The sequence below is a fragment of the Jaculus jaculus genome, chromosome 3 (genome assembly GCF_020740685.1).
Source record: "Jaculus jaculus isolate mJacJac1 chromosome 3, mJacJac1.mat.Y.cur, whole genome shotgun sequence".
In the NCBI taxonomy this organism is placed as follows: domain Eukaryota; kingdom Metazoa; phylum Chordata; class Mammalia; order Rodentia; family Dipodidae; genus Jaculus; species Jaculus jaculus.
In genome coordinates this window covers 169,375,501-169,403,140 of record NC_059104.1, presented here as the reverse complement: position 1 = coordinate 169,403,140, position 27,640 = coordinate 169,375,501, and the positions used below count along the sequence as shown (strand labels likewise).

The window sequence follows — 27,640 nt, the reverse complement described above, 5'->3', positions numbered from 1 at the left end:
ATGAACAGAGTTGGTGTTGGGGAGAGGAATGTGTCACCCATCCTGTTGGAGGGAAGGACCAACACCTATGGACAGAGGAATTGGTTTGGGGGCCAGGCCCCAGAGGACACACAGGAAGGAGTCCACCAGGTGGGCTTCTCGCAGTTTCTCTTGTGGCGGCGGTGGGCAGGTGGGAATTTTAGGAGCCAGGCTGGGCCTCCTACAAGAACACGAACAGTTTTCAAGAGGAAGAAAAGGCCCCCACAGGCAATGGTGACAGGACCAGAGCAGCCTCCAAAGCCTCGGGGAGAATCTCTCCGTTACGCAAAACCATTTCTTGCTGGGTTTGGAGACCTGGAGTGGTGCAAGTCAGCAAACCCCCGCTGGGCCTCCCAGCTCCCAACACCCCCGGGGTCGCCCGGTCCTGCGCAGCCCCTGCAGTTCCAGGGACGCTCGCGAGATGGCGACGCAGAGCAGGACTGCCCGGCCCGGGAAGACCCGCGAGCCGCTGGACCACTGGGGTGGGGGCTGGCGGGGAGCGGTCGGTCGGGACCCTGACGTCGGCGGCGGCGGCGGCGGGGGGCGTGGCCTGCGGCCGTGACGCTGGGGGAGGGGGCGGGGCCGCGCATCTTTCCCGGCCCCGGCCGGCGATTCATTCAAAAGGCGCGCAGGCTTGCGCGGCGGGCCCGAGCGTTTGCGGAGCCGCCGGGTCCCCGGAGGTGGGGCGGAAGGTTGTTGGCGCTTTGGGACGCGGGAGCCGAGCTGCACTTGCCGGCCAGGTAAAGGAGGGGTCCGCGGGGCCTTGCAGGCCGGGCTCCCCGCGGCGTCTCCCCGGGGAAGAAGTTAGCGCGCGCGCACCGGTTTGCTTGCGGCAGCCGTGCGTCCCGGCGCCTTCGGCTCCCCCATCCTCGGATCTCCCCCCCCCACCCCCGAGACACCCCGTCCATCCCCTCGCACACCCCCGTCCCCGCCTCGGGCGGACAGCGCGTCCTCCCGGCGCCGGGCCCTGCGCAGTGACCTGCGGGACTTGGGGTGTGAAGGGGACGGTGGGGGGACCCGCGGGCACCCTGGGCCGGGGCAACTTGGACGGAGACCAGTGTGCCCAGGACTCGGTGCGTCTGCGACACGGCATGGTCGGGAACGGGGCGGGGGTTGGCGGGGGGGACGGGTCTGAACGGTGTCAGCCGGTGACTGTGGGTGACTCGGCGCATGAGGCGGCCTGGCGCGGGAGAACGTGTGGCCGGGACACTGGGCGGTGACGCGGTGCCCAGCGGGCCACACAGAGGGGCTCTGTGTGTCTTGAGACTGGCAGCGTGGGCATGCGTGTGCGATTATGTGAAACGGGACGGGGGGGGGGTCATTACTGGGGTCTGATCGCGTTTGGCCCGCAGTGTGAGTGACCGGATTAGGGTCAGGGGCCACCCCTTAAGTAAGTGTTAAAGGCCGAGGAGAGGAACCCCAACTCACGGGGTCACGGAGTGCACGTGAGGTCAAGTACAGTGTCTGTGTGTGACACCTTGTAGCCAGATCGGGGCTCTGAGTGACAGCGAAGTTTGGGGGGGGGGGGCGGGGAGCGGTCCTTCCTAAGAGGGCACTCTTGAGAAATTCAGTTTAATGAGGGGCATGCAACCCCTAGGGACATGGTCTGGCAGAGGGGAGGAGCCAAAGCTGGGTGGCATCTGACGGAGTGGCACAGGCGAGAGGCCCTGAGATAGTATCAGTCAGTGTCCAGCCCACACTGATAGGCTGGCGGAATCTACCCCGTGTGTTCTGTGGACCAGACTGTCTTGCTCTCAGACTCTCCCCCTGCTGGGCCTCAGTCTCCCAGACTGCACAGAGGTGTCAGGGCCCTGAATGGAGTGTGAATCATCACTTTGGGATCCTCTCTACTGCTTTTGGGTCAGCCTCCTCTGTTCTCCTTTCCCCTCTCCTTCAGGCTGTAGCTGGGGAAGGAGAAGCAGGCTTCTGCACGGGATCCCCTGTGGTCCAGGGATTGCACCCTGATTGCTAATGACAGCTGATATGTCAAGACTCCCACCCAAAGGATAACTCGGATCCGTAGACATTCTTTTATTTTTATTTTTTAATTTAATTTATTTATTTGCAAGCAGAGAAAGAGAAGAGAGACAGACAGAGAATGGGCACGCCAGGGCCTCTAGCCACTGCAATCAAGCTCCTGACGCATGTGCCCCTTGTGCATCTGGCTTAAGTGGGTCCTGGGGAATCGAACCTGGGTCCTTGGTTTCACCGGCACATGTCTAAACCACTAAGCCATCTCTCCAGCCCCATAGACATTCTTTACTCAAGCCTCCTCTCTTCATCTCCCTGGTGTGAGGGAAGAGGAAATAGAGACTTGTTCGATGGGTATAGTCTCTGGTCTGGTCTGGGAGTTCTTTTCTTTATTTATTTTACTTTATTTATTTGAGAGAGACATAGAAAGAGGGGGAGAGAGAGGGGGGGGAGGGAGGGAGGGAGAGAGAGAGAGAATGAAAATGGGAGTGCCAGGGCCTTTAGCCACTGTAAATGAACTACAGACGCATGTGCCACTTTGTGCATCTGGCTTATGTGGGTCCTGGGAAGTTGAACCTCAGTCCTTCGGCTTCACAGGCAAATATCTTAACCATTAAGCTATTTCTCCAGCCCCATAGACATTCTTTTTTTAAATATTTTGTTTTATTTTATTTCTTTTCTTTTCTTTCTTTCTTTCTTTCTTTTTTTTCTTTTTTTTGGTTTTTTGAGGTAGGTTCTCACTCTAGCCCAGGCTGACCTGGAATTCACTATGGAGTCTCAGGGTGGCCTTGCAATCCTCCTACCTCTGCCCCCCGAGTGCTGGGATTAAAGGCGTGTGCCACCACGCCCGGCAAATATTTTATTTTTATATATTTTATTTGACAGAAAGAAGGAATGAGAGAGAACAGGTGTGCCCGGGCCTCCAGCCACTGCAAATGAACTCCAGATGTATGCGCCCCCTTGTGCATCTGGCTAACGTGGGTTCTGGGGAATCAAACCTGGTTCCTTTGGCTTTGCAGGCAAACACCTTAATTGCTAAGGCATCCCTCCAGCCCGACATTCTTTTTATATATCAATCTTTTGTTTATTTGAGAGCGAGAAAGAGGCAGAGAGAGAGAGAGAATGGGCACACCTGGGCCTCCAGCCACCACAAATGAACTCTAGAAGCATGAGCCACCTTGTGCATCTGATTTATGTGGGTCCTGGGGAATCGAACCTGGTTCCTTTGGCTTCATAGGCAAAACGTCTTAACCACTGAGCCATCTCTCCAGCCCTTCTTCTTTTTTATTTTTTTTATAGAGAGCAAGATAGAAAGACAGAGAAAAAGAGAGAATTGGCCCGCCAGAGCCTCAGCTACATCAATCAAATTCCAGATGCTTGCGCCACCTAGTGGGCATGTGCAAACTTGCACTTGCCTCACCTTTGTGTGTCTGGCTTATGTGGGATCTGGAGAGTAGAATATGGGTCCTTAAGCTTTGCAAGCAAATGCCTTAACCATTAAGCCATCTCTCCAGCCCTTCCTTTCTTTTTTTCTTGCTTTTTTTTTTTTGGTTTTTTTTTTTTTTGAGGTAGGGTCTCACTCTAGCCCAGGCTGACCTGGAATTCACTATGTAGTCTCAGGGTGGCCTTGAACTCACAGCGATCCTCCTACGTCTGCCTCCCAAGTGCTGGGATTAAAGGCGTGCGCCACCACGCCCGGCTCCTTCCTTTCTTTTTTTTCTTCAATATTTTATTCATCTAAGCACAGAGAGAGAGAGAGAGAGAGTGCACAAGAGAATGGGTGTGCCAGGGCCTCTAGCCACTGTATACAAGCTCCACACATATACCACTTTGTGCATCCAGCTTTACAAGGGCACTAGGGCCCAAAACCTGGTCATTAGGCTTTGCAGGTAAGTGGCTTAACCATTGAGCAATCTCTCCAGCCCTGGGCTGGGAGTTCTTACTCCATCTTTGTCTGGGCAAGATCTCTCTCATGGTGGGCATGGTGGCACACACTTTTTTTTTTTTTTTTTGAGGTAGGATCTCACTCTAGCTCAGGCTGACCTGGAATTCACTGTGTTGTCTCAGGGTGTCCTCAAACTCACGGCAATCCTTCTACCTCTGCCTCCCAAGTGTTGGGATTAAAGGCGTGCGTCACCACACCTGGCCTTGGTGGCACACACTTTTAAGCGATAGAAGGATCTTCATGAGTTCAGAGCCACCCTGAGACGACATGGTGAATTCCAGGTCAGCTTGAGTGAGACGCTACCTCGAAAAAAACAAAACAAGAAAGAAACCAAGATCCCTCCGAGTCTGCTGCTCTCCAAAGAGGGTCTGTGCGGCACATGCACAGTGGGTGGCATTTGGGCTCCCTAGCTCGGAAGGTGGCAGTGGCACGGGGGATGCGGCAGTTCTGGCAGCACCTGAGGTCATATGCAGGAGGAGGAAGTTGTCTCCTCCCCGCCCAGGGATGACGGGGCCGTGCCGGGCCCTGCGCTCCACGCTTCGTGCTGTGCTCTCGTGTCGAATCCTCACGGTGGCTCTGCGACGCGGTGGCTGTCGCGAGGAGATTGAGGCTCAGAGAAGCACAGTGGCTTTTTTCCAAGGTCATGTGCAGTCAGGACAGTGCCAGGGCCGGACTGCAAGTCTTCTGACCCCGTGCGATGCTCGGAGAGGACCGTCACCTTTCCGGGGACTGCCCGGGGCTGCCTTGAGCTTCCATCTCTCACACCTGGTCTGGCTGGCTTAGGGCCCCACTGTTGTGAGTTTGAAGCGAGACGTGTGTGTGTGTGTGTGTGTATCATGTCTGGTCCCCTGAAGGCGGGTGGGTCATGTGATCCTCATGTTTGTCCTCCCATCAGCCTTCTTGCTAGCCAGAGGTCACAAGAAGGGAGTGTCCACCTGGCTCTGGAGTATCAAGAGCTAGCAACACAGCCCAGGGTGGCAGAGATAATGACCTGCCTACCAGAGGGGCCCCCATCTCCCTCTTTGCCCCACCCACTTGCTGTGCTGGGGAGCAGATGGGATGACCTTGAGCTGGTGCCCTGCTCTCACTGGGCTCTGTCTCCCCATTCTTCCAGGACCTCCCTTCTGATTCTGATCGCTGTTGCTTGGCCTAGAGCTGGGTCTGGGGATCAGGGTGTCTGTCCCTCAGTCCTCTCTGGAATGACCACAGCTGTGCTTCTTGGGGTTGATGGAAATAGCTGTCTTGGTCTCCAGGGGCTAAGCCCAAGTTATTTCCATCCCCAGCAAAGAGGTAGAAATAGCTCAGGGCCTGGGAGGAGGGGAGAAGGGTTCATCAAGGGTTAACCTCTCCTGGCCCAGCCTCGGTGGAACGAACTCTCAGCACCACCTTGGGTGGGGCCCCACCCAAGCCAAGCCAAACCTTTTTGGGAACTTGGGCCTCTGGGGATGACTGTGGAGTCAGGCTGGGTTTCTACTTGGTGGTACAGTTACCAGAGGGAGGTGAGTGTGCCCATCATGGGTACGAAGCACTGAGGACTCTTGTTCATAGAGTCAGGGCCAACAGGCTCACCCCTGTCTCACAGAGCAAGAAATGGAGGTGCTGAGAATCGCAGAAATATTCTCAAGGCCCCAGCCTTGCTTTTCCGGCTCTTCTGTGCAGACGAGATACTCACCTTCTTCCCTGCCACTTAGTCCCTTGCTGACCAGACACATAGGAAGTAGGCTCAAAGACACCTTTCCAAAAGCAGGGCCCCTTCTCTATGCCCAAACCAAACTTTTTCTTTTTTCTCTTCCCTCCCTCCTTTCCTTCCTTTCTTTTCTCTTTCTTCAGGGTTAGAGGTGGAACCCAGGTTCTTAGACATGATGCCAGAGAGAGTACGTGATGGAGAATGAATGGGTGCTCCAGGGCCTCTTGCTGGTGCAAATAAAGTCTAAATGCATGTTCCACTTGGTGCATCTGGTTTTATGTGGGTACTGGGGAGTTGAACCAGGCCAGCAGACTTTGCAAGCAAGTGCCTTTAACCACTGAACCATCTCTTCAGTCCCCCTCTTTTTTTTCTGGTGCTGAGGACCAAACCCAGGGTCTTGTGCTTTCTAGGCAAGCACTCATCCATGAGCTAAATTCCAAACCCCCATGCCCCCATTTAAAAAATTATTTATTTATTTATTTGGTTGGTTGGTTGGTTGGTTTTTCAAGGTAGGGTCTCACTCTAGCCCAGGCTGACCTGGAATTCACTATGTAGTCTCAGGGTGGCCTTGAACTCACAGTGATCCTCCTACCTCTGCCTCCTGAGTGCTGGGATTAAAGGGCATGCGACACCAAGCCTGGCTAAAAGTTATTTATTTAAGAGCGAGAGAATGGGCGCACCAGGGCTTCTAGCCACTGCAATTGAACTTCAGACACATGTGCCACCTTGTACATCTGGCTTCACGTGGGTACTGGGGAAATTGAACCCTGATCCTTGGACTTTGCAGGCAAGTTCCTTAACCACTGAGACCTTTGTTCCCCCTAAAAAAAAAAAAAAAAAAAAAAAAAACAACTTATGCGGTGATGGGTTTCACAAAGTTTGAGTTCCCCCAGCTGGCCTTGAACTTCCTGTCTTCCAGCCTCAGCTTCCTGAGAAGAAGCTGTATTATGATCAACAGGCATGAACTACTATATCTCCCTTCTGTGCCCAGATTCATGTCTTAACTGGCTCTTTCTTTATTTTTTTTTGTGGGGGGGGTGGGGGCTTGAAGTAGGGTCTCACTCTAGCCCAGGCTGGCCTGGAATTCACTCTGTAGTTTCAGGGTGGCCTTGAATTTACTGCGATCCTCCTACCTCTGCCTTCTGAGTGCTGGGATTAAAGGCCTGTGCCACCACGCCTGGATTTTTTTTTTTTTTTTTTTGAGGTCTCTCCTCTCACGGATCTGGAACTCTGTAGCCCCACACTGGCTGACTGGCCTCCTACTCACCTTGCCAGGTGCTGGGAGCTGCGATTCTAAGTGTGAGCCACCATGCCCAGCTTCTGTGTGCCCGTTTTCCGGGCTGACTGTGCGCAGGTGGTGAAGACTCAAGGCTGTCGCTGTGAGTGGGGGGCAGACTTGGTGCTTCCCATGGTCTTCCTCACGAGCCCCTTACTCTTTGCCAGCAGGGAACACTGGGCCAGTGGAGGCCTTGTTGTTCCTAGGACCGGGGTTCAGCACCTCCATGGCCGTGCCGAAGTGACCTTACTCCTTCCCAAGTTCCTGGGAAGGGACTGAGATTCAGAGCAAAAAGGAGCAGTCCTAAGTTGGCGACACACCCCTGGCCTAGCTAGTCCTGGGCAGGAAGGGAAGGCTGGGACTTGTATGAGAGGCCTGGCGTCCAAGAAGGTCCAGGCTGGCCTGCCCCAAACAGGAGGGATTGTCAGGTGTTCAGCACCTGGCCTGGCTGAGTGAAGTTCGTTGTGGGGCCCAGGCCTCTGCCAGGTGGCTACAAAGTAGACCGGAGATGGAGGGATTTTGCCTGATGTCACCCAGGAGGGCCAGGCCAGCCCCATCTCCCCCTCAAGATTAGTGGACACTGGGACAATGTGCTGTGACAGTCTCCCCGTAATCCAAGGCCTAGAGTGGTGCTGGTAGGTAGGATGGGGGTCACAGGACTTTAGGGTCGCTGCTGTGTCCCTGCTGTGTGCTGAGCCCGATAGAAGGCCCCGGAGACTCCTCAGCCGCAGGCTCCAGCACTGTCACCGGTCCAGGGCTCAGAGCGGAAAGGCTCTCGAAAGACCAGTGCCACCAGGATCAAAACCCAGACGCACTGGCCTTGAGGCCAGAGTTCTTTCCTGGCTACCCTGGGAAAGACGAGAGCCCTATACATACACTGGCCACGTGCCCGTGAGAGTGGGCCTGACTAGATGGCACAGACATGGAGATGGAGCGGCCCTTGGTAGGGTCTGAGAGAAGGAACGAGAGCTTCCAGAAGGGACTAAGTTGAGCCGCGCGCATGTTCACAGTGACAGGGAGTCCAGCCTGCCACGACACTCACTTTCTGCCCTCGGGGAGCCTCCCCACTTCCGGCACGGGTCAAGGGGGATGGCAAGGTGATGGCTGAGGGGGTTCCTGCATGGAAAGGCTTCCTCAAGGATGGGGTCCCTGGGCTGGAGTCTGATTGTAAACAGTTGCTGTTGGCCTGTGTACTCCGGGGCCTCCAGTTGAATAAGTGCAGTTGCCTGGAAAACAGGAAAACTGAGGCTGGGGCAGGTGAGGCTGCATGTTGACTGCTGAACTCTCCTGCTCAGGACCCCTCCATCATCCTGATGCTCAGTACCCCTCCATCACCCTGATGCTCAGGACCCCTCCATCTTCCTGAGGCTCAGTATCCCTCTATCCTCCTGATGCTTAGTACCCCTCCATCATCCTGATGCTCAGTATCTCTCTATCTTCCTGATGCTCAGTACCCTTTCATCTTCCTGATGTTCAGTACCCCTTCATCCTCCTGATGCTCAGTATCCCTCTATCTTCCTGGTGCTCAGTACCCCTTCATCTTCCTGATGTTCAGTACCCCTCCATCTTCCTGATGCTCAGTACCCCTCCATCCTCCTGATTCTCGGTACCCCTTCATCCTCCTTATACTCAGTACCCCTCCATCTTCCTGATGCTTGGTACCCCTCCATCCTCCTGAGGCTCAGTACCCCTCCATCATCCTGATGCTCAGTATCTCTCCATCTTCTTGATGCTCAGTACCCCTTCATCTTCCTGATGTTCAGTACCCCTCCATCCTCCTGATGTTCAGTACCCCCCCATCCTCCTGATTCTTGGTACCCCTTCATCCTCCTTATGCTCGGTACCCCTCCATCTTCCTGATGCTCAGTACCCCTCCATCCTCCTGATTCTTGGTACCCCTTCATCCTCCTTATGCTCGGTACCCCTCCATCTTCCTGATGCTTGGTACCCCTCCATCCTCCTGGGGCTCGGTACCCCTCCATCATCCTGATGCTCAGTATCTCTCCATCTTCTTGATGCTCAGTACCCCTTCATCTTCCTGATGTTCAGTACCCCTTCATCTCTCTAATGCTCAGTACCCCTCAATCTTCCTGATGCTCAGTACCCCTCCATCCTCCTGATGCTCGGTACCCCACCATCCTCCTTATGCTCGGTACCCCTTCATCTTCTTAATGCTCAGTACCCCTCCATCCTCCTGATGCTCAGTATCCCTCTATCTTCCTGATGCTCAATACCCCTTCATCTTCCTGATGTTCAGTGCCCCTCCATCCTCCTGATGCTCAGTACCCCTCCATCTTCCTGATGCTCGGTGCCCCTCCATCCTCCTGATGCCCGGTGCCCCTCCATCCTCCTGATGCCTGGTGCCCCTCCATCCTCCTGATGCTTGGTACCCCTCCATCCTCCTGATGCCCGGTGCCCCTCCATCATCCTGATGCTCAGTATCTCTCCATCTTCTTGATGCTCAGTACCCCTTCATCTTCCTGATGTTCAGTACCCCTCCATCCTCCTGATGCTCAGTACCCCCCCATCCTCCTGATTCTTGGTACCCCTTCATCCTCCTTATGCTCGGTACCCCTCCATCTTCCTGATGCTCAGTACCCCTCCATCCTCCTGATTCTTGGTACCCCTTCATCCTCCTTATGCTCGGTACCCCTCCATCTTCCTGATGCTTGGTACCCCTCCATCCTCCTGGGGCTCGGTACCCCTCCATCATCCTGATGCTCAGTATCTCTCCATCTTCTTGATGCTCAGTACCCCTTCATCTTCCTGATGTTCAGTACCCCTTCATCTCTCTAATGCTCAGTACCCCTCAATCTTCCTGATGCTCAGTACCCCTCCATCCTCCTGATGCTCGGTACCCCACCATCCTCCTTATGCTCGGTACCCCTTCATCTTCTTAATGCTCAGTACCCCTCCATCCTCCTGATGCTCAGTATCCCTCTATCTTCCTGATGCTCAATACCCCTTCATCTTCCTGATGTTCAGTGCCCCTCCATCCTCCTGATGCTCAGTACCCCTCCATCTTCCTGATGCTCGGTGCCCCTCCATCCTCCTGATGCCCGGTGCCCCTCCATCCTCCTGATGCCTGGTGCCCCTCCATCCTCCTGATGCCTGGTACCCCTCCATCCTCCTGATGCCCGGTGCCCCTCCATCCTCCTGATGCCCGGTGCCCCTCCATCCTCCTGATGCCCGGTGCCCCTCCATCCTCCTGATGCCCGGTGCCCCTCCATCCTCCTGATGCCCGGTGCCCCTCCATCCTCCTGATGCCCGGTGCCCCTCCATCCTCCTGATGCTCGGTACCCCTCCATCCTTCTGATGCCCGGTGCCCCTCCATCCTCCTGAGGCTGGCCTCGGCTGGTGTGGAAGCAGGTCTGCGCAGGCCTGATACAGGGCACACCAGAGTCCTCCCACTCATGCTGCTGAGGTTCACTCTGGGTTCCCCAAAGTGCCCCTGCTGCACCCCAAGCTCATGGGTGGCCTTGTCTGGACACTAATTGGTTCTGACCCCGAGTTCCTCTACTGGCCCTTATAGGCTGTGGTGAGAAAGAGATACTCTGACCAGCCTTGCTAAAGAGGCTCAGGGTGTCCTCAGCATTCCATGGGGCAGGAGCCACCCCACTTGTTTGCAGAGAAGGACCCGAAGCTCAGGAAGGGTAAATGGTCTTTCCAAGGTCACCGATCCACCAAGTGATGGGCCAGAGCTCGGGTCTAGGGGCACTGCTTCGGAGCTCTGCCTTCCCCGCTTGCAGCCCCGTCACACCCTTGTTCGTCCCGGGACCTCGGCAGAGCCTGGGGAACTGGCCAGTGAGCAGGGGCTGAAGTCTCTCCCACAGGCTCTCCCTAAGCCTCTGCCACAGTCAGCCAGGTCCTAGTGCTTAGCAGCCTCTGGGTCACCCAGGCCCACCTATGGCCAGGGTGGGAAGGGCATGAATGGGGGCTGCAGTGGTGCGTCCTCCAGCACCTCCCGGGCTCCTTGTCATCCTGTCGGGAGGCCAGAGGAGGCAACTCGGGGCTGGCCATGGTACTGATAGGCTAAAGCAGGCCCAGGGAGCAGTGGGCATGCCAGGCCTGGGTGACATAAGTAAGGGCAGCCTGCTACCTGTGGTGACAAGGTAAGCCTTGTCAGGCTTTTTTGTTTTGAGGTAAGGTCTCACTGAATCCTAGGCTGACCTGGAGCTCACTCTTTAGTCTCAGGCTGAACTCACAGCTACCCTCCTTCCTCTGGGATTAAAGGCCTGCACCACTACACCTGGACTTCTTTTTTTTAGCAGAATTAGGACTGCATCTTTTATTTATTTATATTTAGAGAGAGTAGGAGAGAGAAAGAGAATGGGCATGCCAGAGCCTCCTGCCTATGTAAATGTAGACACGTGCCACTTTGTGCATCTGGCTTCACATGTATCCTGGGGAATCTAACCCCCATCATTAAACTTCGTAAACAAGGACCTTTAACCATTGAGCCATCACTGTAGCCTCTTTTAATGTTTTTGTTCTGTTTTGTTTTGTTTTTTGAGGTAGGATCTCACTCTAGCCCAGGCTGACCTAGAATTCACTATGTAGTCTCAGGGTGGCCTCGAACTCACAACGATCCTCCTACTTCTGCCTCCCAAGTGCTGGGATTAAAGGTGTGTGCACCACCATGCCTGGCTCTTTTTAATTTTCTCTTCTTTTCTTTTTTTGGTTTTTTGAGGTAGGATCCCACTGTAGCTCAGGCTGATCTGGAATTCACTATGTAGTCTCAGGGTGGCCTCAAACTCACAGCGATCCTCCTACCTTGGCCCTCCAAGTGCTGGGATTAAAGGCATGCACCACCATGCCCAGCTGACTTTCTAATTTATTTTTATATTATTTTTATTTTTTATTTATTTATTTTTTAAAATTTTTTTTGTCATTTTTATTTCTTTATTTGAGAGTGACAGAGAGAGAGGAAGAGAAAGAGACAGATAGAGAGAGAATGGGCGCGCCAGGGCTTCCAGCCACTGCAAACGAACTTCAGACGCGTGCGCCCCCTTGTGCATCTGGCTAACGTGGGTCCTGGGGAATCGAGCCTCGAACTGGAGTCCTTAGGCTTCACAGGCAAGCGATTAACCGCTAAGCCATCTCTCCAGCCCAACTTTCTAATTTTTTAAAAAATATTTACTCATTTATTTATTTGAGTGTAAGAGAGAGGCTGATAGAGAGAATGGGCACATCACGGCGTCCAGCCACTACAAACGAGCTCCAGATGCGTGTGCCACCTTGTACATCTGGCTAAAGTGGGTACTAGGGAATCAAACATGGGTCCTTAGGCTTCACAGGCGAGTGTCTTAACTGCTATGTCATCTCTCCAGCCCCCTCTTTTTAATTTTTTTATTCATTTATTTGTATGGGTGTATATGCATGCCAGGGCCTCTTGCTGCTACAAATGAACACCAGATGGCTTGTGCCATTTTTTTTGCAGCCTTGTTGCCTTGTTTATTTATTTTTATATTGTTATTTGTTTGAGAGAGGCAGAGAGAAAGATAGAGATAGAGTGTGTGAGCATGTGAGGCCCTCCAGCCACTGCAAATGAACTCCAGACACATGCGCCACCTTGTGCCTCTGGCCTTACATGGATACTGGGGAATGGAACCTGGGCCATCAGGCTTTGTAAGCAAGTGTCTTTAACCTCTGAGCTATTTTTGTTAGTTTTGAGACTAGCTTTCTGAGCCTCCTTTTCTGCGAGTGGGCTCCAGTCTCGAGAGGGAATGAGGCATGCAGTAAGTGCTTAGTGAGAGCATTGTTGGAGATCTCCAGCTCTGCCCCAGAGATGACTATCCGTCCTCAAACACCCTGTGCCCCCTCCCCACACAGCCCACCACGGAGAGAGATCGCCTGTGTGTTCCACCCAGACTGGGAGAAGCTGAGAGGCTAGGTTTGTCTGCCTCAGCTCTTTCCTGAGCCTTAAGGAGCCAATTAGCCCCCGGGGCCCCGCCTGCCCCTCATCACCTGAACCACTGGCGCGCAGGCCCAGCAGCAGCAGGGGCCTGAGGAGCAGAACCAGGCTCAGCTCCTACTGCCTGGCCCCGTAGGTGGCACAGGATTAGGGGTCTAGCACTGGAGATAACTCATGCCAGGTGGTGACTTGGAAGGTCAGGGTTGCTAGAGACCGAGGGACAGTGGGCAGTGGGGATGGACTTCGCTCTGAGATGAGCTTTTGCCCATCTCTGCTCCCCAGCCTCTATAGTGGCCCTAGAAGCCGGGACCTCTTCCTGCCTCTGGGAATTCCCGCACTTCCCTGCCCGTCTTGCCCTTTCCTGCCTGAGCTGGCATAGATTGGCACAGCGCACAAATGCTAACAAATCTCAGAGGTCCTTGAGACTGGCGGGTGGGGACTCCACCTCCTCCAGGGCCCGTCTAGATGTTTCTAATCATCATTTCTGTGTTAGCCAACCTTCTGTAGCTTCTGCCACCGGATTGGCAAGGCCTCTGACGGCTGCCCGCTGGGCCTCGGCTACGCTTCAGGCTCCTGTGTCCATTCCTGCCTTAGCATTTGCTGGCTGTGTAACCCTTGTAAATGAGTTTTCCTAACCTCAGTTTAGCCAGGTCTAAAATGCTCACATATCCTGGGAGTTGTGGAGGTGTCCCTGGCTGGGATCAGTCCCCTTCTTCTGTTAGAGGAGGAGGGGAGCTGGCAATGCCTGGCCACCGTCACTGATGCCCAGTATGGGCACTGCCCTACTTCAGCCCCAGTTGCCAGGGAACCACCAGGTCCCTCACTAACCTGGATTTCTCTATTGATGTTGCCTTTGTGCTCCTGCCTGGTGCGGCCACCGCTGAGGGACGCCTGTGTCCAGCTGTGTTTCCAGGCAACCCTCGCCGCTGGAGGCTGGAGGGAGGTCTGCGGGCTGGGAAGCAGGATCTGCCTTCTACCTGCCCTGCTCCAGGTGGGCTCTACGCCTGGCCCCCTGTCCTGCAGTCCGTCCCCTCGCTTGGCCGCCAGCCCAGCTTGCCTCCCTGCTGAGAGGCAGATACTCAGTGCCTGTCCCTCCTCTCGGGCCCTGGGGAGCGCCTTTGGCAGAGGCATGGCGTGACCTGTCCACTCGCATGCCCAGACTCCTTTCTTATACTCCTCACCCCCAGAACTGGTCATGTTCTTAGCTCTGTACTAAGCACTGAACATAAATACGGAAGAGAATATATCTCACTTTTGCCTCACACTTTGTCAAGTATTGCCCCCTCTTCACAATTTACATATATAGGAAAACTGAGGCACCATTAAGTGTACTGCATGCTTTTCTGTTTGTTTGCTTTATTTTTTGGGGTAGGGTCTCACTCTAGCTCAGGCTGACCTAGAACTCACTATGTAGTCTCAGGGTGGTCTCGAACTCACACTGATCCTCTTACCTCTGTCTCCCGAGTGCTGGGATTAAAGGTGTGCGCCACCATGCCCTGCTGTGTACTTCATGCTTACTCTATGCCAGTCTCATTTCACCCTCACAGGAGCCCTCTGCAGGGAGTCCCATAGCCACAAACCCAGTCGTTGTGAGTTTGAGCCCACCCTGAGACTCCATAGTCAATTCCAGGTCAGCCTGGGCTAGAGTGAGACACTACCTCAAAAACAAAACAAAACAAAACAAAGAGCAGGGCAGGGTCATCTTGGGCGGCACAGTGTTTCCCCAGCTTAGCTCAGGGTTGCAGCGCCCTCAGGACTGCTCCTCCATCAGCCTGCTCTCTCTGGCCCTCCTTCCGGGCATGGCTGGTCACTCTACTTGAGGACACTTGTCTGCCTCCAGTCCTCAATGCGGTATTATACCCAGAGTGGAGGTGGGCATGGGTGGCTGCTTGTGGGGAGGAGGCCGAGCCAAACAGCCTCAAAGCTAAGGGGAGGTGGTGGCTTCCAGGAGGAAGTGACTTTGAGCTGAGCACTGGAGGAAGAGCAGGTGTTAGCTAAGTGGTGGGAGGGGTTTCCAGGCAGAGGAAACAGCAGGTAGCTGTTATGTTTGTGCCTCAGGAAGAAGATTCGAGGGGCTGGTAAGTGCGTCTGTGTAGGGGGTTAGCAAGCAGTTCGCTGGGGAGGGTGCTACGGGGTGGCTGGGGCAGGCTCAGGGCCACAGCCACATCTGCGGGGCTGACCTCGAGGTCAAGAGGGCGGGGCAGGCCTTGGGCGATCTCCGGGTGCGCTGGAGCCCGGGCGGGGCTTGGGTTCTGGGAAGGGGAAGCTGCTCGAAGCCTGGCTGGCAGCACGGCTTGCTTCGTCCCCTCCCAGCTCCCACTGTTGTCTGGGGACCTGTTGTGCCTCTGGGCCTTAACTCAGGGGATTTCTGGCTCTGATTGGGCATTTTCAGGGGGTCTTCAGTCTAAGGAAGTCCTCCGAGCCGGGCGTGGTGGCGCACGCCTTTAATCCCAGCACTCGGGAGGCAGAGGGCGGAGGATCGCCATGAGTTCGAGGCCACCCTGAGACTCCATAGTGAATTCCAGGTCAGCCCGAGTTAGAGTGAGACCCTATCTAAAAAAAAAAAAAAATCCTCCATGGGCCCCACAAGCTCTTTTGGTGAAGACCTCCGGATACAGGCTGGGTACCGGGTTTTGCGGTGAATAATGCAGACATCCTTGCCCAGACTGGTGTCTGGTGTGTGTGTTGGGGGGCGGGGGTCTGTAAGCAGTAAACAAGTAATCAGCAAATACTTAATTACTAACCTGAGGGAGGAAGTCCCGTGACCCACTTTAGACCCATTACCTCCTTTAAGCTTCTTGACACATGTTTGCCAAGGGAGATAAACATCCCATCTTGCAGATGAAGAAACTGAGCCCAGGGAAGCTGGGGACTCAGGTCTCCAGGAGAATTGGTGGCAGTGAGAACAGCCTTGGGCTAGGAGATCTGGAGGGGTCGTGGCTTCTGAGCTGACTTCCTGGTCTGGCAGAACCCTCCCTCCCTCCTTCCCTCTCCAGGTACCCAGAGTGGCCGAAATGGCTTTCCTCCCTCAGATGCATTGGAGGGACTCAGGGGAGGTACCAGCTGCCCTTCACAGTCAGGCCTTAGTCTCCCCATTTCTGGTATCTGTCCCCCAGGCAGCCCCCTGGGAGCCCAGGGCTTTGAGACATCATTGACTGCCTGATCTTCTATACAGGCCCCTCCCACTCCGGCCAGAGGCTTCTATGACCTTGTTTTTCTAGGGAGTTCCAGGGTAACAGCCAAGGGGGGCAGGGGTCTGAGCAGCGGGCATGCAAGCCTGTACGCCTGGGTCTCCTGCTTGAGTGGGCACATCGGTGGGGGCCTCTGTCTGGCTGAGTGTGGGGGCCGAGCAGCCAGACTGGAGTAAATGCTAGTTTGGTAATTAGAAGGCGCGTAATTAGAAGGCGCAGGGCAGCGGATGTCTGCAGATGGGCCCCGAGTGGGCTCACTCTGGCTTTGAGACTGGGCCTCTGCACCATCACTTTCCCCTTGGAAGCCTCGGGGCCTGTCTGCCCAGCTGCTCCCTGTGGCACAGGTCACCCGGCAGGTGCCACCAGGGCCAGGGTGGTCTTGGGGTCTCTCTCTCTCCTCAGGGGTTGTTTTGCCTCCACTCTTTAGCCCTTGCTCTAGACCTCTGGGTCCACCTGGGAACCTGGAGGCATGCTGGGCTCGTGGTCAGGTGTGTGGGTTCGATCCCGTGAGGGGTGGTGGCAGATGACTTTGAGGGGCCGTTGGGGTCTGGGATGGGAAAGAGATCCTGTAGGGGCAGAACCTGGAAGGAGGCCTTGGGATCGAATTTGAGGAGGGACAGGCCCAGGGCTGAGTCAGGGGCGCCACCTGTTGAGTGCTGCCTGCCACATGTGGCCTTCACCTCCTCTCCCGGGCCTGGCCTGGTTTTCCCCGTAGCTGGTCTGAGGCCAAGAGGGGCCCATTGCCAGTGCCCTGGAGAGTTCTGAGATGATGCGATGGCTGCTCCTCCCCCTCCCCTGGGTGTAACTGAAACCCCAGGCCCTGCTGAGGGCTGTGTGGGGCCAGGCCCAGGTCAGGCAGGCAGATCACTTTCCCCGGCTGGTTTCCAGGCGGCGGCGCAGGCAGAGGGGCTTTTGAGTGCCCTGACCTCCTGCTGGGCTGACACTGGACAGTCTGGGGCCCCTTAGCCTGCGAGAGGGCCCTGGTGGGGCCCACTGAGACCTGGGAGCAGCACCCTTGGGCCTCAGAGACTTGGCTCCTGGCTAGTGCCAGGGCCTGTTGAGCACCTCTCGATCGGCGTTGTGGGCCTGAAGTTAGTTAGGCCCCTGGGAGAGGACACTTGGTGGAACTTCGCTGTGCCGTAGTCCTCCTGTGGTCTAAGAGTCCACCCTGCTCGGTCCAGCCTGGGTCACTAGGTCACTGGCCGCAGACTCCTCCACAGGGACCACCATCTATGCCTTGGGGTGGCTGGGGGGAGCCTCAGCCTTGGCCCAGTGAACTGCTACTGATGAATCTCTGAAATCACACACGCACACGCACACACGCACTGTGTCCTGCTGTATGTTTTTTTTTCACACTTCCCACAGGTTAGTAGTGCGTGTCACCATCTCTCTGCTGCAGGTGTCCCCTGGGGTAGAGCTCCCTGAAGACCGGGCCCCCATCTGTCTTGTTCCTTCCTGGTTCCCTAGTGCAAGGAGGTGCTTGAAAGGGGAGGGGAGGCTGAATGCCAGCTGCCATGCCCCCCCCATCAGCCAGGGCACCTGGGCAGGCAGAGCTCCCAGCCCTCCCTGAAGGCCACATCAACACAGGAGGGTTGGGCCTGTGAGGCAGTGGTCAGGGTACATTCGAGCTGTGGGAAAGTTTCTAGAAAGAGACCTGTTTTTCTAGAAAGAGGGCGAGGGCAAGAGCCTTCCTGGGAACAGAACTAGCCAGACCGAAGGCCGAGTGGGAGAATAACAAGCCTGTGGAGCTGAGAGAGGTTTGGCTGGTGGGGGCTGGGGGTAAAACCAAGTGTGTGTGTGAGGGGGGCAGTTCAAGGCTGGGGCGATGCAACCCTCTTACCCCTGGCCCAGGCCTCCCCAGCTTCCTTCCTTCTGTTCCCTTGCTATGCCATGGGCACCTGGCTGTTTATGGAAGGGGAAGGAAGCCCTTCCTCCTCTGGCCTGGAGGGCCCTCCGGCTGCCCTTCCAGCGTGGCCGGGCCTGTGGGGTTGGTCCCAAACAGGGCAGCCCCACATCTGCTCTGGGGTGTGTGGGCCAAGCTGCCACGGCTCTGCTTAGCCAGTGGCACCTTACCATCTCCTTGTCAAGTCCTGTCATCCCAAATGCGGTCTGGAAGGGACAGCAGCCACCTGCCTGGGCTGGCTGCCCCCTGACCCTCCCTCTCTCTGCCCTAGGTCAGTGTTGCTCCAGGGCCTGATGATGCAGCAAGGCCTCCTGTGCTGGCCCCTGTCCTGCCTCCTCATGGTAAGTGGGGGGGGGGGGTAGGAGAAGCCTGAGAGGAGGGTGCATACTCAGCCTTTCCTGGGGAGAATTTGAGGCCGTCAGATCCTAAGGAAGCACCTACTGGCCCACAATGTCACAAGATGGTGACTCAGTAGGGGCAACAACAGTCTGTTTTCAAGCCAGGGAGACCGCTTTCCCAAGCCATACATACCTAACCCAGGTCAGGTGGGGTGCTGGGTAGGTGTGTGTGTGTGTGGGGGGGGGTACTTCTTGGCATTTGTAGGTAGAACAGGCATGATTGAAGATAAGGTGTCTGCTCAGGCAGGTGGGGGACAGAAGCCCACAGGGAAGGTGGGTGAGGACCCAGAGGAAGTTGGGCCCCCAAGAGTCCTGGGGTTCGGAGTAGCTCATGTGTGTGTCCCAGTGGTAAGATCTGCACTGGGAAGCACAGATTCCAGGCTGGAATGAGAGACCCACAGACACCCCCCCACCCCCGAGGCGCCTACATTCTGTGTGTCCCCTAGCCAAGGAGGGCTCCGTTGGAGGGCAAGGTCTCCCTGCAGCAGGAATTAGGGCAAGCACTCAGTACCTTGGAGTGGGAAGTCACCACAGGAGGGGCTAGCAACGTCTAGGGGACCCTGCCTTGGAACATGGCATCTCCGCTGTTTGGATCCATGTGTGTGAATGGGGTGGCCTTGCCACAAGGGGGAGGTCATAGAGGAGGATGTGGTCTCAGACTTAGCCCAGGGCCCAGAATAGTAGGCAGCAACTGCACACTTGGCTCCAGGGACGATAAACAGCGGCTGGTTAATGACATGCCCAGCTGTGATTGTGACTGAGGGGAAGGGGGGCAAGGCAGCAGGAAGGGGCAATCTGAGAGCAACTCGGAAGCACTTCCTCCTCATCTGTGTGGGCCGTGGAGGTGCAGCTCATGCAGAAGGGGGCTAATTCAGACACCCAACTGCCGCAGGCCTTCATCCCATTTGGGGCTGTCCAGCGTTTTCTAGGAGCGCATGGGGCGCCCTCCGCACCCAGGTGCTGACGGTGCGGCAGAGATCAGGTTGAAAGAGTGTCCCCGCAGCCTGGGTGACCCCTGTGGGGTCAGTTGTCCATGCTCCATGGCTAAGGAAGGAGGTAGTAGGCAAATGACCCGAGAAACCCTGTGCCCAACACTTCCTGCCCTTCTCCATCTCCCACCTGCCCTTCTTCCAGCTGCTGCCGGGGCCTCTGGTCACTCCAACATCAATAACGCCTTGGTTATGTCCGCCCGGCGAAGAGCCTGACCCGGTGAGCGTTGTGTGGCCCGTCTGCCCCATCCTGGGAGCCCTCCTGAGGGAAGGGGAGAGGTCCAGGCCTTACTCACATCCTCTTTCTCCCATAGGACCCAGGGCAGGGCACGCTGTGCAGATCTTGTCCCCCAGGCACCTTCTCCACTGCATGGGGCTCTGGCCCATGCCAACCTCACGACCGCTGCGGCCTTCGAAGGAGGGTAGAGGTGCAGACCGGCACAGCGACTCGAGACACACTGTGTGGCCACTGCCAGCCTGGGTGAGCTTGGGGGTGAGGATGGATGAGGGGGCTCGTGCTGGGGAGACCAGGCTCTGCGCCTGGGCTCCAGCCCCCCTTCTTCCTCAGTAGGCCCGTCTTCCCGTCTGTGATGTGGGTGGGCTGGGACCACTGAGGGTACTTCGTTAGTAGGAAGGATTCAGTGTTACCTAAGGACCATTTCTGGAGAAACTTCTAGACCTCAGTGACGCCTTCCCCTCCCTGCAGGTGGTTTGGGCCGCTGGGGATTCCCCACGTTCCGTGTCAGCCGTGCTCCAGGGCGCCTCTGAATACTGGCGGCTGTGAGGGTGAGTGCATGGCGGGAGCTGGGACTGTGGTGGGTGGGCTGGGGAGGGGGCCAGTGAGCTTGAGCCCAGGAGTCTGTGCAGCACCCCTGTGGGGGCCAGTGGGATCCCCTTCCAGCCCACGGGAGGGCAGGCAGCCTGAAGCCAGAGGGTGCCCAGCAGCATGTGGCTAGGCACCCACCTTGCATTTGAGTAGAAGAGACCATTGGTTGCAGCCAGTTAGGAGGTGTGTGTGGGAGTCTTGCATCCTATCCACGTACACAAGAGCCCTGCAGATGCAAACTAACTCAGCTCCTCTGTGGGAAGGTAGGGTCCCATGTTTCTCTGCCCAGCCGTGTGCCAAGTGTATCCAGCTGGTCACTTCTCATACCCGGCGTGATGGAAGAGTGTGGGCTGAGGGGCTTGAGGCCTCATTTCAGGGTGACTGATGAATGGGCAAGGAAGGAAGAAAGGCTGGCCTTTGCCTCCTGTTGTGACCGGGCGGGTTATCTTGCATAGAGCAGTTCTCCCTTCAACCTCTTATCAAGCGCTGGGCCTCCTTCTGAGCCTCCTGCCCAGCGCAGCTAGGATTCCCCAGGCTGGGGCCAAGGCAGGATGTCAGGGCAAGACCATCTTGTCTGTGAGCCCGTGAAGTACGCACCGACCCAGCCGAGCAGGAAGAGACGTGCCTCCCCGGGGGCTGAGGAGGGACAGAAGTGACTTCCTCACGTCTGTTTCTCTCCGTTGTGTGGCTTCTTCTGCCCTCCGTGGTACCCAGAGTGGGGGCGGCGAGCCCGGCGCGGTGTGGAGGCGGCGGCAGGGGCCAGCGGCGGCGGGCAGCCGCGGCAGCCTAAAAACGGCACCCGGGCAGGCGGCCCCGAAGAGACGGCTGCGCAGTACGCGGTGATTGCCATTGTGCCCGTCTTCTGCCTCATGGGGCTGCTGGGCATCCTGGTGTGCAATTTGCTCAAGCGGAAGGGCTACCACTGCACAGCGCACAAGGAGGTCGGGCCCGGTCTCGCGGGAGGAAGCAGCGGTGAGACCTGACTGCGGTCCCGGTGGGAGGTCCCGAGCTCCAGCCTGGGGGTCTGACCGAGAGAGGACTGGTTGTTGCCGGGGGGGGGCCTGTTGGGAGGGCCTCCTGCAAATGCATTTGTGGGGCAAGCCTTAGAGGCAACAGCTGTAGACTGGCACGGGGGAGGGGGAGGGGCCAGGTGGGACAGCTGGCCCAGTGGCATTGGTGGGGTTCCTGCCCTGGGTGAGGCCCTGCCTTACCGCGGGAACGGTTCTGTGCTCCTTGAGGACTGCAGACTGCAGTTGTGTGGATCAAGGTGACCCCTGACCCCTGTGTGGCCTTGAGCAGGAGGAATGCCCTGCGTCAGGACTGCCGTTCTTGCCAACCTCTGCCGGGCTCAGGTTTCAGCTCCAGGCTGTGGTCTAAGTGGAACTGGGGGGAAATGTGCCCCGGGGCTCTTGCTTTCCTCTCTTTTCTACCAGTGCCTCCCGATGTGTATGGACAGTATCCCTGGTCTCACAGGAGCCTTCTGGCCAAGTCAGGAGTGACACCACCTTGTCAGGGGCTGTAGGCAGGAAGGTGGCAAGTTAGGGCCTGGGCCTCTTGCTTGTTTCGCCAGACTAGTGACTTCTTTAGCTCCCGATGGCTCCTCGGGTGCAAATCCTGGGAGCTCTGCCGCTGTGCAGAGGACCGGTCACACCCCCATGAGGTTGGGTCCAAAGCCCTTACAGTTACACGGACAGGGTGGTGCGTAGTCAGGTTAATTAGGACAACAAAAGGCAAAGTCTACTGGAGATGTTGGGAATTCCAGACAGGGACTGGAGTCTCCCACGGCCCTGAGACTGTCTAATCACCCGAGGCTGCGGAGCACAGGGACAGTGGCGTCAGGTAGTAAAGGTGATGGGCTGCCCGCTGGGGCACTGGCCTGGAGCCTGTAGATCTTCTGCCACCCAAACCTGAACGAGGCTCGGCGGCAACTCTGAGCAGTGGCCTGGGGCGCCCTCTGCGGGCAGATCCTGGTATAGCAGCTTGGAAGCCCAGAGTTCCACCCTTCCCTAGGATCATAGATTCCTTCTTTCCCAGGGATCAACCCTGCCTATCGGACCGAAGACACCAATGAGGATACCATTGGGGTTCTGGTGCGCCTGATCACAGAGAAGAAAGGTGAGGCAAGCATCTTGCTGACCTGCCCCGTGCCCGGGAGTGGAAGGAGGGTCTTCTCCTGGAGTCTTCAAGGCTACTCAGGGAACTGGACTGCGCTGGCCTGGGAGGCAGCTTGGCTTGTGCTCCGGCCTGGGTGCTTCTCCTTTGCCCCTGGTCTTGTTTGATGAAAGCCGGAGGAAGGGAAAGGCATGTGGCCTGGCCGGGGACCCGGCTGGTGGGGGTGGTAGTCAGGGTGGTGTGTCTACTGAGCTGGGGGTGGGGGCTTCCTCAGGCGGGGAGCTGGGTTTTGACTGCAGCTGCCCACAGAGAATGCGGCGGCCCTGGAGGAGCTGCTCAAAGAGTACCACAGCAAGCAGCTGGTTCAGACAAGCCACAGGCCCGTGCCCAGGTGAGGGGCAGGGTCCTCAGATAACCAGTCTGCCTCCTGGGGCTCCCCACTTGGGTCTCTTCCCTCTCATGTGTCCCTCTGCCTCCCGAGGCCTCCTGGCCTTGGCTCACCCTAATAACCCCCTTTACCTGTGTCCTCCCCAGGCTGCTGCCGGCCTCCCCCAGCCTGCCACACATCTGCCCACACCGCCACCACCTGCATACCGTACAGGGCCTGGCCTCGCTCTCTGGATCCTGCTGTTCCCGCTGTAGCCAAAGGAAGTGGCCAGAAGTGCTGCTGTCCCCTGAGGCAGCAGCTGCCACCACTCCCGCTCCCAGCCTCTTGCCCAACCCAGCCAGGGCTCCCAAAGCCGGGGCCAAGGCAGGCCGTCAGGGTGAAATCACCATCTTGTCTGTGGGCAGGTAAGGTGGGCACAAAACGGCAGGGTCAAGGAGAAACTTGAAAGCCTGGGGGGTAGGCAGAGATCTGGATCACACCCTGAGCACCCGGCTCAGTTCTGGCTCGCCCTGTCTGGTCCTCTCTGGGAGGAGCAGGTAGCCGGGAAAAGCAGCATTTTCCCAGCAGTTCTGTCTACGTGGAGCTCCGGGGTACCTGGGACATGGTGTTGGCCATAACATACCTGGGGCTTTTTTTTTTTTAAACCCAGAGGTGGGGCCGCTGGGGGCTGAGCACCACACAGCAGGGTGAAGTCCTCGCGGGGGGGTTGGGGGGGGGGAGCTGGGGAGGTCTCTGGCACAGTGCCAACAGCTCAGCCTGTGATCCTCGAACTTGGAAGTGTGACCTGGTCATTGTGTCCTCTCCGAGCCGAGGTCCCCCCGCTGACTAGGGACGGTGGCACCTCCTCTCCCCACAGATTCCGTGTGGCTCGCATTCCTGAGCAGCGGACCAGCTCAGTGGCATCTGAACTGAAGACGATTCCTGAGGCTGGGTCTTCGGGGAGTGAGGTCCCCGACTCCCCGCAACCTGGCCTTCCCCCTGAGCAGCGGGCGCTGCTGGGAAGTGCTGGAAACCACACGAAGTGGTTGAAGTCCCCGGCAGAGAACAAGGCCGAGGTGAGGGCTTGGGGGGGGGGGGGGAAGGTCGCTGTTAGCACTTAATCCTGACCCAAGCCAGAGGAGGGGTGACAGAGCAGGGTTCTCTGACTCCTCTGTCCCCCTTCAGGAGAGCCGCTATGTGGTCCGGCTAAGTGAGAGCAGCCTGGTCATCTGAGGGGCTGTCTAGAGTGAGACCCTCTGCCCCGCCGTGGGAGCTTCCGAAAGCTTCCTACAGGAGGGAGAGCTGCAGCTGGCACCGGGACCAAGATGCAAAGGCCCAGCAGACAAAATGGCAGAGGCCAAGGCCTGGAGGTGGGACCGTCCGCCCCATTGAGGAGATGGGCCGTCGGCGAGCATCGTGTGCAGGAGCAGATCGAGGCCAGCCCGTTCCCTACCCCAGTTTCTTCCCTGCAGGATGTCCTAACCCCTGTGCCTGCCCTGGCCACATTGTAGGAGCCCACAGGGCCCTCTTTCCCCCTAGGGGTCTGGGTTTGTTAGAGGGGAGTGCTTTTTAGCTGGTGCCTAGCCCATGCCTTGGGGACTAGCCACTCTTGCCCCGTCCTAGGCCCTGGAACACATGTCTTCCCCCCATCAACTTTTGTCAGATCCTGTAAAGGGAAGGGTGGCCAGGAGCCCTGTGCTAGGGGTGAAGCTCCTGGGTTCTAACCTTGGGCTTATCCCGGGGTCCTGGCACCCAGGGCCTCTCCAGGTTCTGGGCCAGGTCCTGTGGGGAGAGCTTGGCTCTACCACCCTCCCATTAGTAGCTTTATCTGGCCTATTTTTTTTTTTTTTTTTTGCTGCTTCCAAGGCCTCAGCCTACAAAGTCCCCTTGTGGTTTGCCTACCACGGCACTGCCTACAGAAGAGGTTTATGCATGTGCATACTGCACCCCCTCCCGCCCGCTGTTTTTAATGACATTGAAAACTGACTTGATTTGGGCATGGGCTGAGGTGCAGAGGCCCAGCCCACCCTCGTGCCCTCCAGAGCTCTGGATTTGCAGGGAGAGGGGTGCTGGTTGGGGTGGAGAGCACCCCTGGCCTCAGTGGTTTTCTGTTCCTGTGGTTCGCTGCCTCTGCTCCAGCCTTGGGCAGGGCAAGCCACTGCCAGGCCAGCCTCTCTCTGCTCTGGCTTAGCTTCTAGTTATTTATGTGGGGCCCGTGCAGGCGCGGACCCACTGCCTGTCCCATTTCTTATTTATTAAACCTGCTGTCGCCCTGTGTTTGCATCTCCAGCCCCACACACTTGAGTAATAAAAGTAGAAAGTGGTGTCACGAGGAGTCTGCGTTCCCCGTGCCTTCTCCGGAGACCAGGCTGCTCACCACCCTTGTGCAGGGCGTGCTGGGTGGGCCTCCTCACATAGGCTCCTCGGCCAGGAAACAGGCAGAGGCGCCCCTCTGGCTCATCCCATTCTCACTGAGACCCCAAGAGGCTGGGCTGCCCAACAGGAATGCTGTGTGAACCACATGTGTTTTAAAGTGTCCTAATGACCATTCCACAAAGTAAAAGGAACTTACAGATTCTCTTTTAATATTGAAGTGAACCTGGTAGATTTTAACCCAGTATATAAAAAATATTTTCATTGCAATATAAAATATGAAAATCGTGAATGAGCTTTTTTTTTCCCCCTTGATTTAAGAATGTTACGGATTTTACACATCCTGGTATGAATTAGCGTATTTCAAGGGCTCAAGAGTCAATGTGGCCAGCGGCTGCCCTACTGTATAGTACAGCCTTCTAGAAGAATCCAAGGGGGTTGTGTTCTGGGAGAGGAGCATGCGCAAAGCCAGACCAACAGAAATGGTGGCGACGAGCTGAAGGTGGCCTGCACAGTGTTAGGACAGGGAAGGGCTTCACCCGGCCCTCCTTGGTCACACTATACAGAACACGGACACCTAGAGCAGGCCCGTAAAGAAGCCGGTGTAGTTGTCAAACAGGTGAGGGAAGGAAACACACGGATGTAAGATTCCTGTAGTGGACTTGCCAGGCTCCTTCCTGGGATGTGAGGCAGAGGCTGTGGGACAACAGGAGCAGCAGTCGGGGTGGGGGTGCCTGTGACAGACCAAGAGCTCTCAGGGGACAGAACTGGATGTGAGTATCTGCAAGGACTGGAGAGATGCTCAGAGGTTGAAGGCGCTTGCTTGCAAAGCCTGAAGGTCTGGGTCAGATTCCTGAGAGCCCACGTAAAGCCAGATGCACAAGGTGGTGCATGTGGTGGAGTTTGTTTGCAGTGACAGGAGGCATGGGTACACCCATATTCATTCTCTCTCCTTGAAAAATAAATAAAATGTTTTTTGTTTGGTTGGTTTGTAGTTTTTCAAGGGAGGATCTCACTCTGGCCCAGGCTGACCTGGAATTCAGTATGTAGTCTTAGGATGGCCTTGAACTCATGGATATCCTCCTACCTTTGCTTCCTGAGTGCTGGGATTAAAGGCGTGTGCTAATAGGCACAGCTTGAATTTTTTTTAAAGGACTATCTGGCCAGGCATGGTGGCATATGCCTTTAATCCCAGTAGAGGTAGGATCACTCTTCCAAGTCAGCCTGGGCTACAGAGAGATCCTGCTTCAAAAAAAAGGAAAAGAAAAAATAAGGATTACCTGTAAGCACTCAGGTGGACATTTAAGGCCAGCCTGGGTGAGAATGGAGCACATTTCAGGGAATGGTTCCAGGCACTGGCCAGGATCAAGGAAGTATAACTGTCCCAGCCACCTGGGGCAGGATGTGGAGGTAGAAAGGGTGAGAGGATAGGAAAGCTGCCACATGCCCTGTGGGGTGGGCAAGAATTTCGTGACAGCCTTCTAAGGATAGCAGTGAAGGAAGGCCACATCAAGTCCTGTGACACCTGCACTTAAGTCTCCATAGCTGCAGAGCCTTACATTCTGGGAGGTGGTGTGGTTATCAAGTGAGGGTGTCAGCGGTGTTCAGTATGCTGTTTAAATATGGAAGTGGCAAACACAGAACCTGGAGAGGCCCAGCCTACGGGAGGGACCCAGGCCACTGCACCAGTCTGGCTTCAGAGGGCCCAGGTCTTCGCTTGGGCAGAAACCGAGGTGGGGGCCTGGGTGATCTCTTCACCCTAGTACCACAGGCACAGCCTCCTCTTTGGGACTCCTTGGATGGGCAGGAAAGGAACCGGGGCACCTCTGATAATGCAGGTACACAAAGTTTCTTCTGTTCCAGGAGAGAAGGAAGACATCAGGAGGAAGTTTCCTCTGTACCAGGAGGGGGCAAGGAGTGAGGCTAGACATCAGGAGGGTTTCCCCCTGTGGCTTGGAGCATGCACTGTCAGGAGCTGGCCTAGTCAGAGAGTGGCCAGGAGATCAGGAAATTCAGACATGTGGGAGTGACACCGACAGCCCGTGGTGAGGCCGCGCTCTCCTGCTGCTGTCTTCTAAGGAGACTCCACACCTTCCCGGTTTCCTCTGTGACAGCCCCCCACTGCCAAGGAAGGCGTGAGTGGAACATGAGCCCACCATTAAGAAACTGCTTCCTCTGGATGAGCAGGGCAGGGTCAGACATGCTTGACTCTGGCACAAGCCCAGAGTGAATTCCCTTCCTCTCCTCATCCTGGCCAAGGCCTTGTCCTCCTTAGCTGTCCTCGCTGATGGAACTGATGACACGTCCCTTGCAGTGAGGTGCAAGGATCATGTAGGTCACAAACAGGAAGAGTGCCACCTACCACATAGCTGGCTCTCAATAGATGGCTTTTGGGGGGAGTTGGGAATCTACTCCACTGAAGCTCTCTACCATTGAGCTATTCCCTAGGCCTTAACAGACCTCAGATAATGGCCTTCCTGGGCTCCTGCCACACAGCTGAAGCTGAGATGCCGCAGGCCCTCTTAGGCCTGATATTAAGCGCAGCAGCAGGTTACTTTTCTATTCAGAGAGAGTGTGGGTGTCACAGAGAGAATGGGGGGGAGAGAACGGGCATGCCAGGACATTTTGCTGCCAGACACATGCACCACACATGCATCTGATGTATCTGGC

The 27,640-nt window shown here is 56.4% G+C and overlaps 1 protein-coding gene across 1 annotated transcript; it reads left to right on the top strand.

Annotated features, from left to right (window-relative positions):
* Nucleotides 1-673: 673 nt before the first annotated feature.
* Nucleotides 674-24,922, top strand: Relt (RELT TNF receptor). Its single transcript, XM_004656288.3, has 11 exons — nucleotides 674-758; nucleotides 18,177-18,246; nucleotides 19,438-19,512; nucleotides 19,607-19,773; nucleotides 19,999-20,078; nucleotides 20,833-21,090; nucleotides 22,153-22,233; nucleotides 22,540-22,621; nucleotides 22,765-23,022; nucleotides 23,475-23,673; nucleotides 23,783-24,922. Exons 2-11 carry the CDS (start codon nucleotides 18,199-18,201, stop codon nucleotides 23,828-23,830), a joined length of 1,296 nt encoding a protein of 431 aa, XP_004656345.2. The 5' UTR covers nucleotides 674-758; nucleotides 18,177-18,198; the 3' UTR covers nucleotides 23,831-24,922.
* The last annotated feature ends 2,718 nt before the right edge of the window (nucleotides 24,923-27,640 follow it).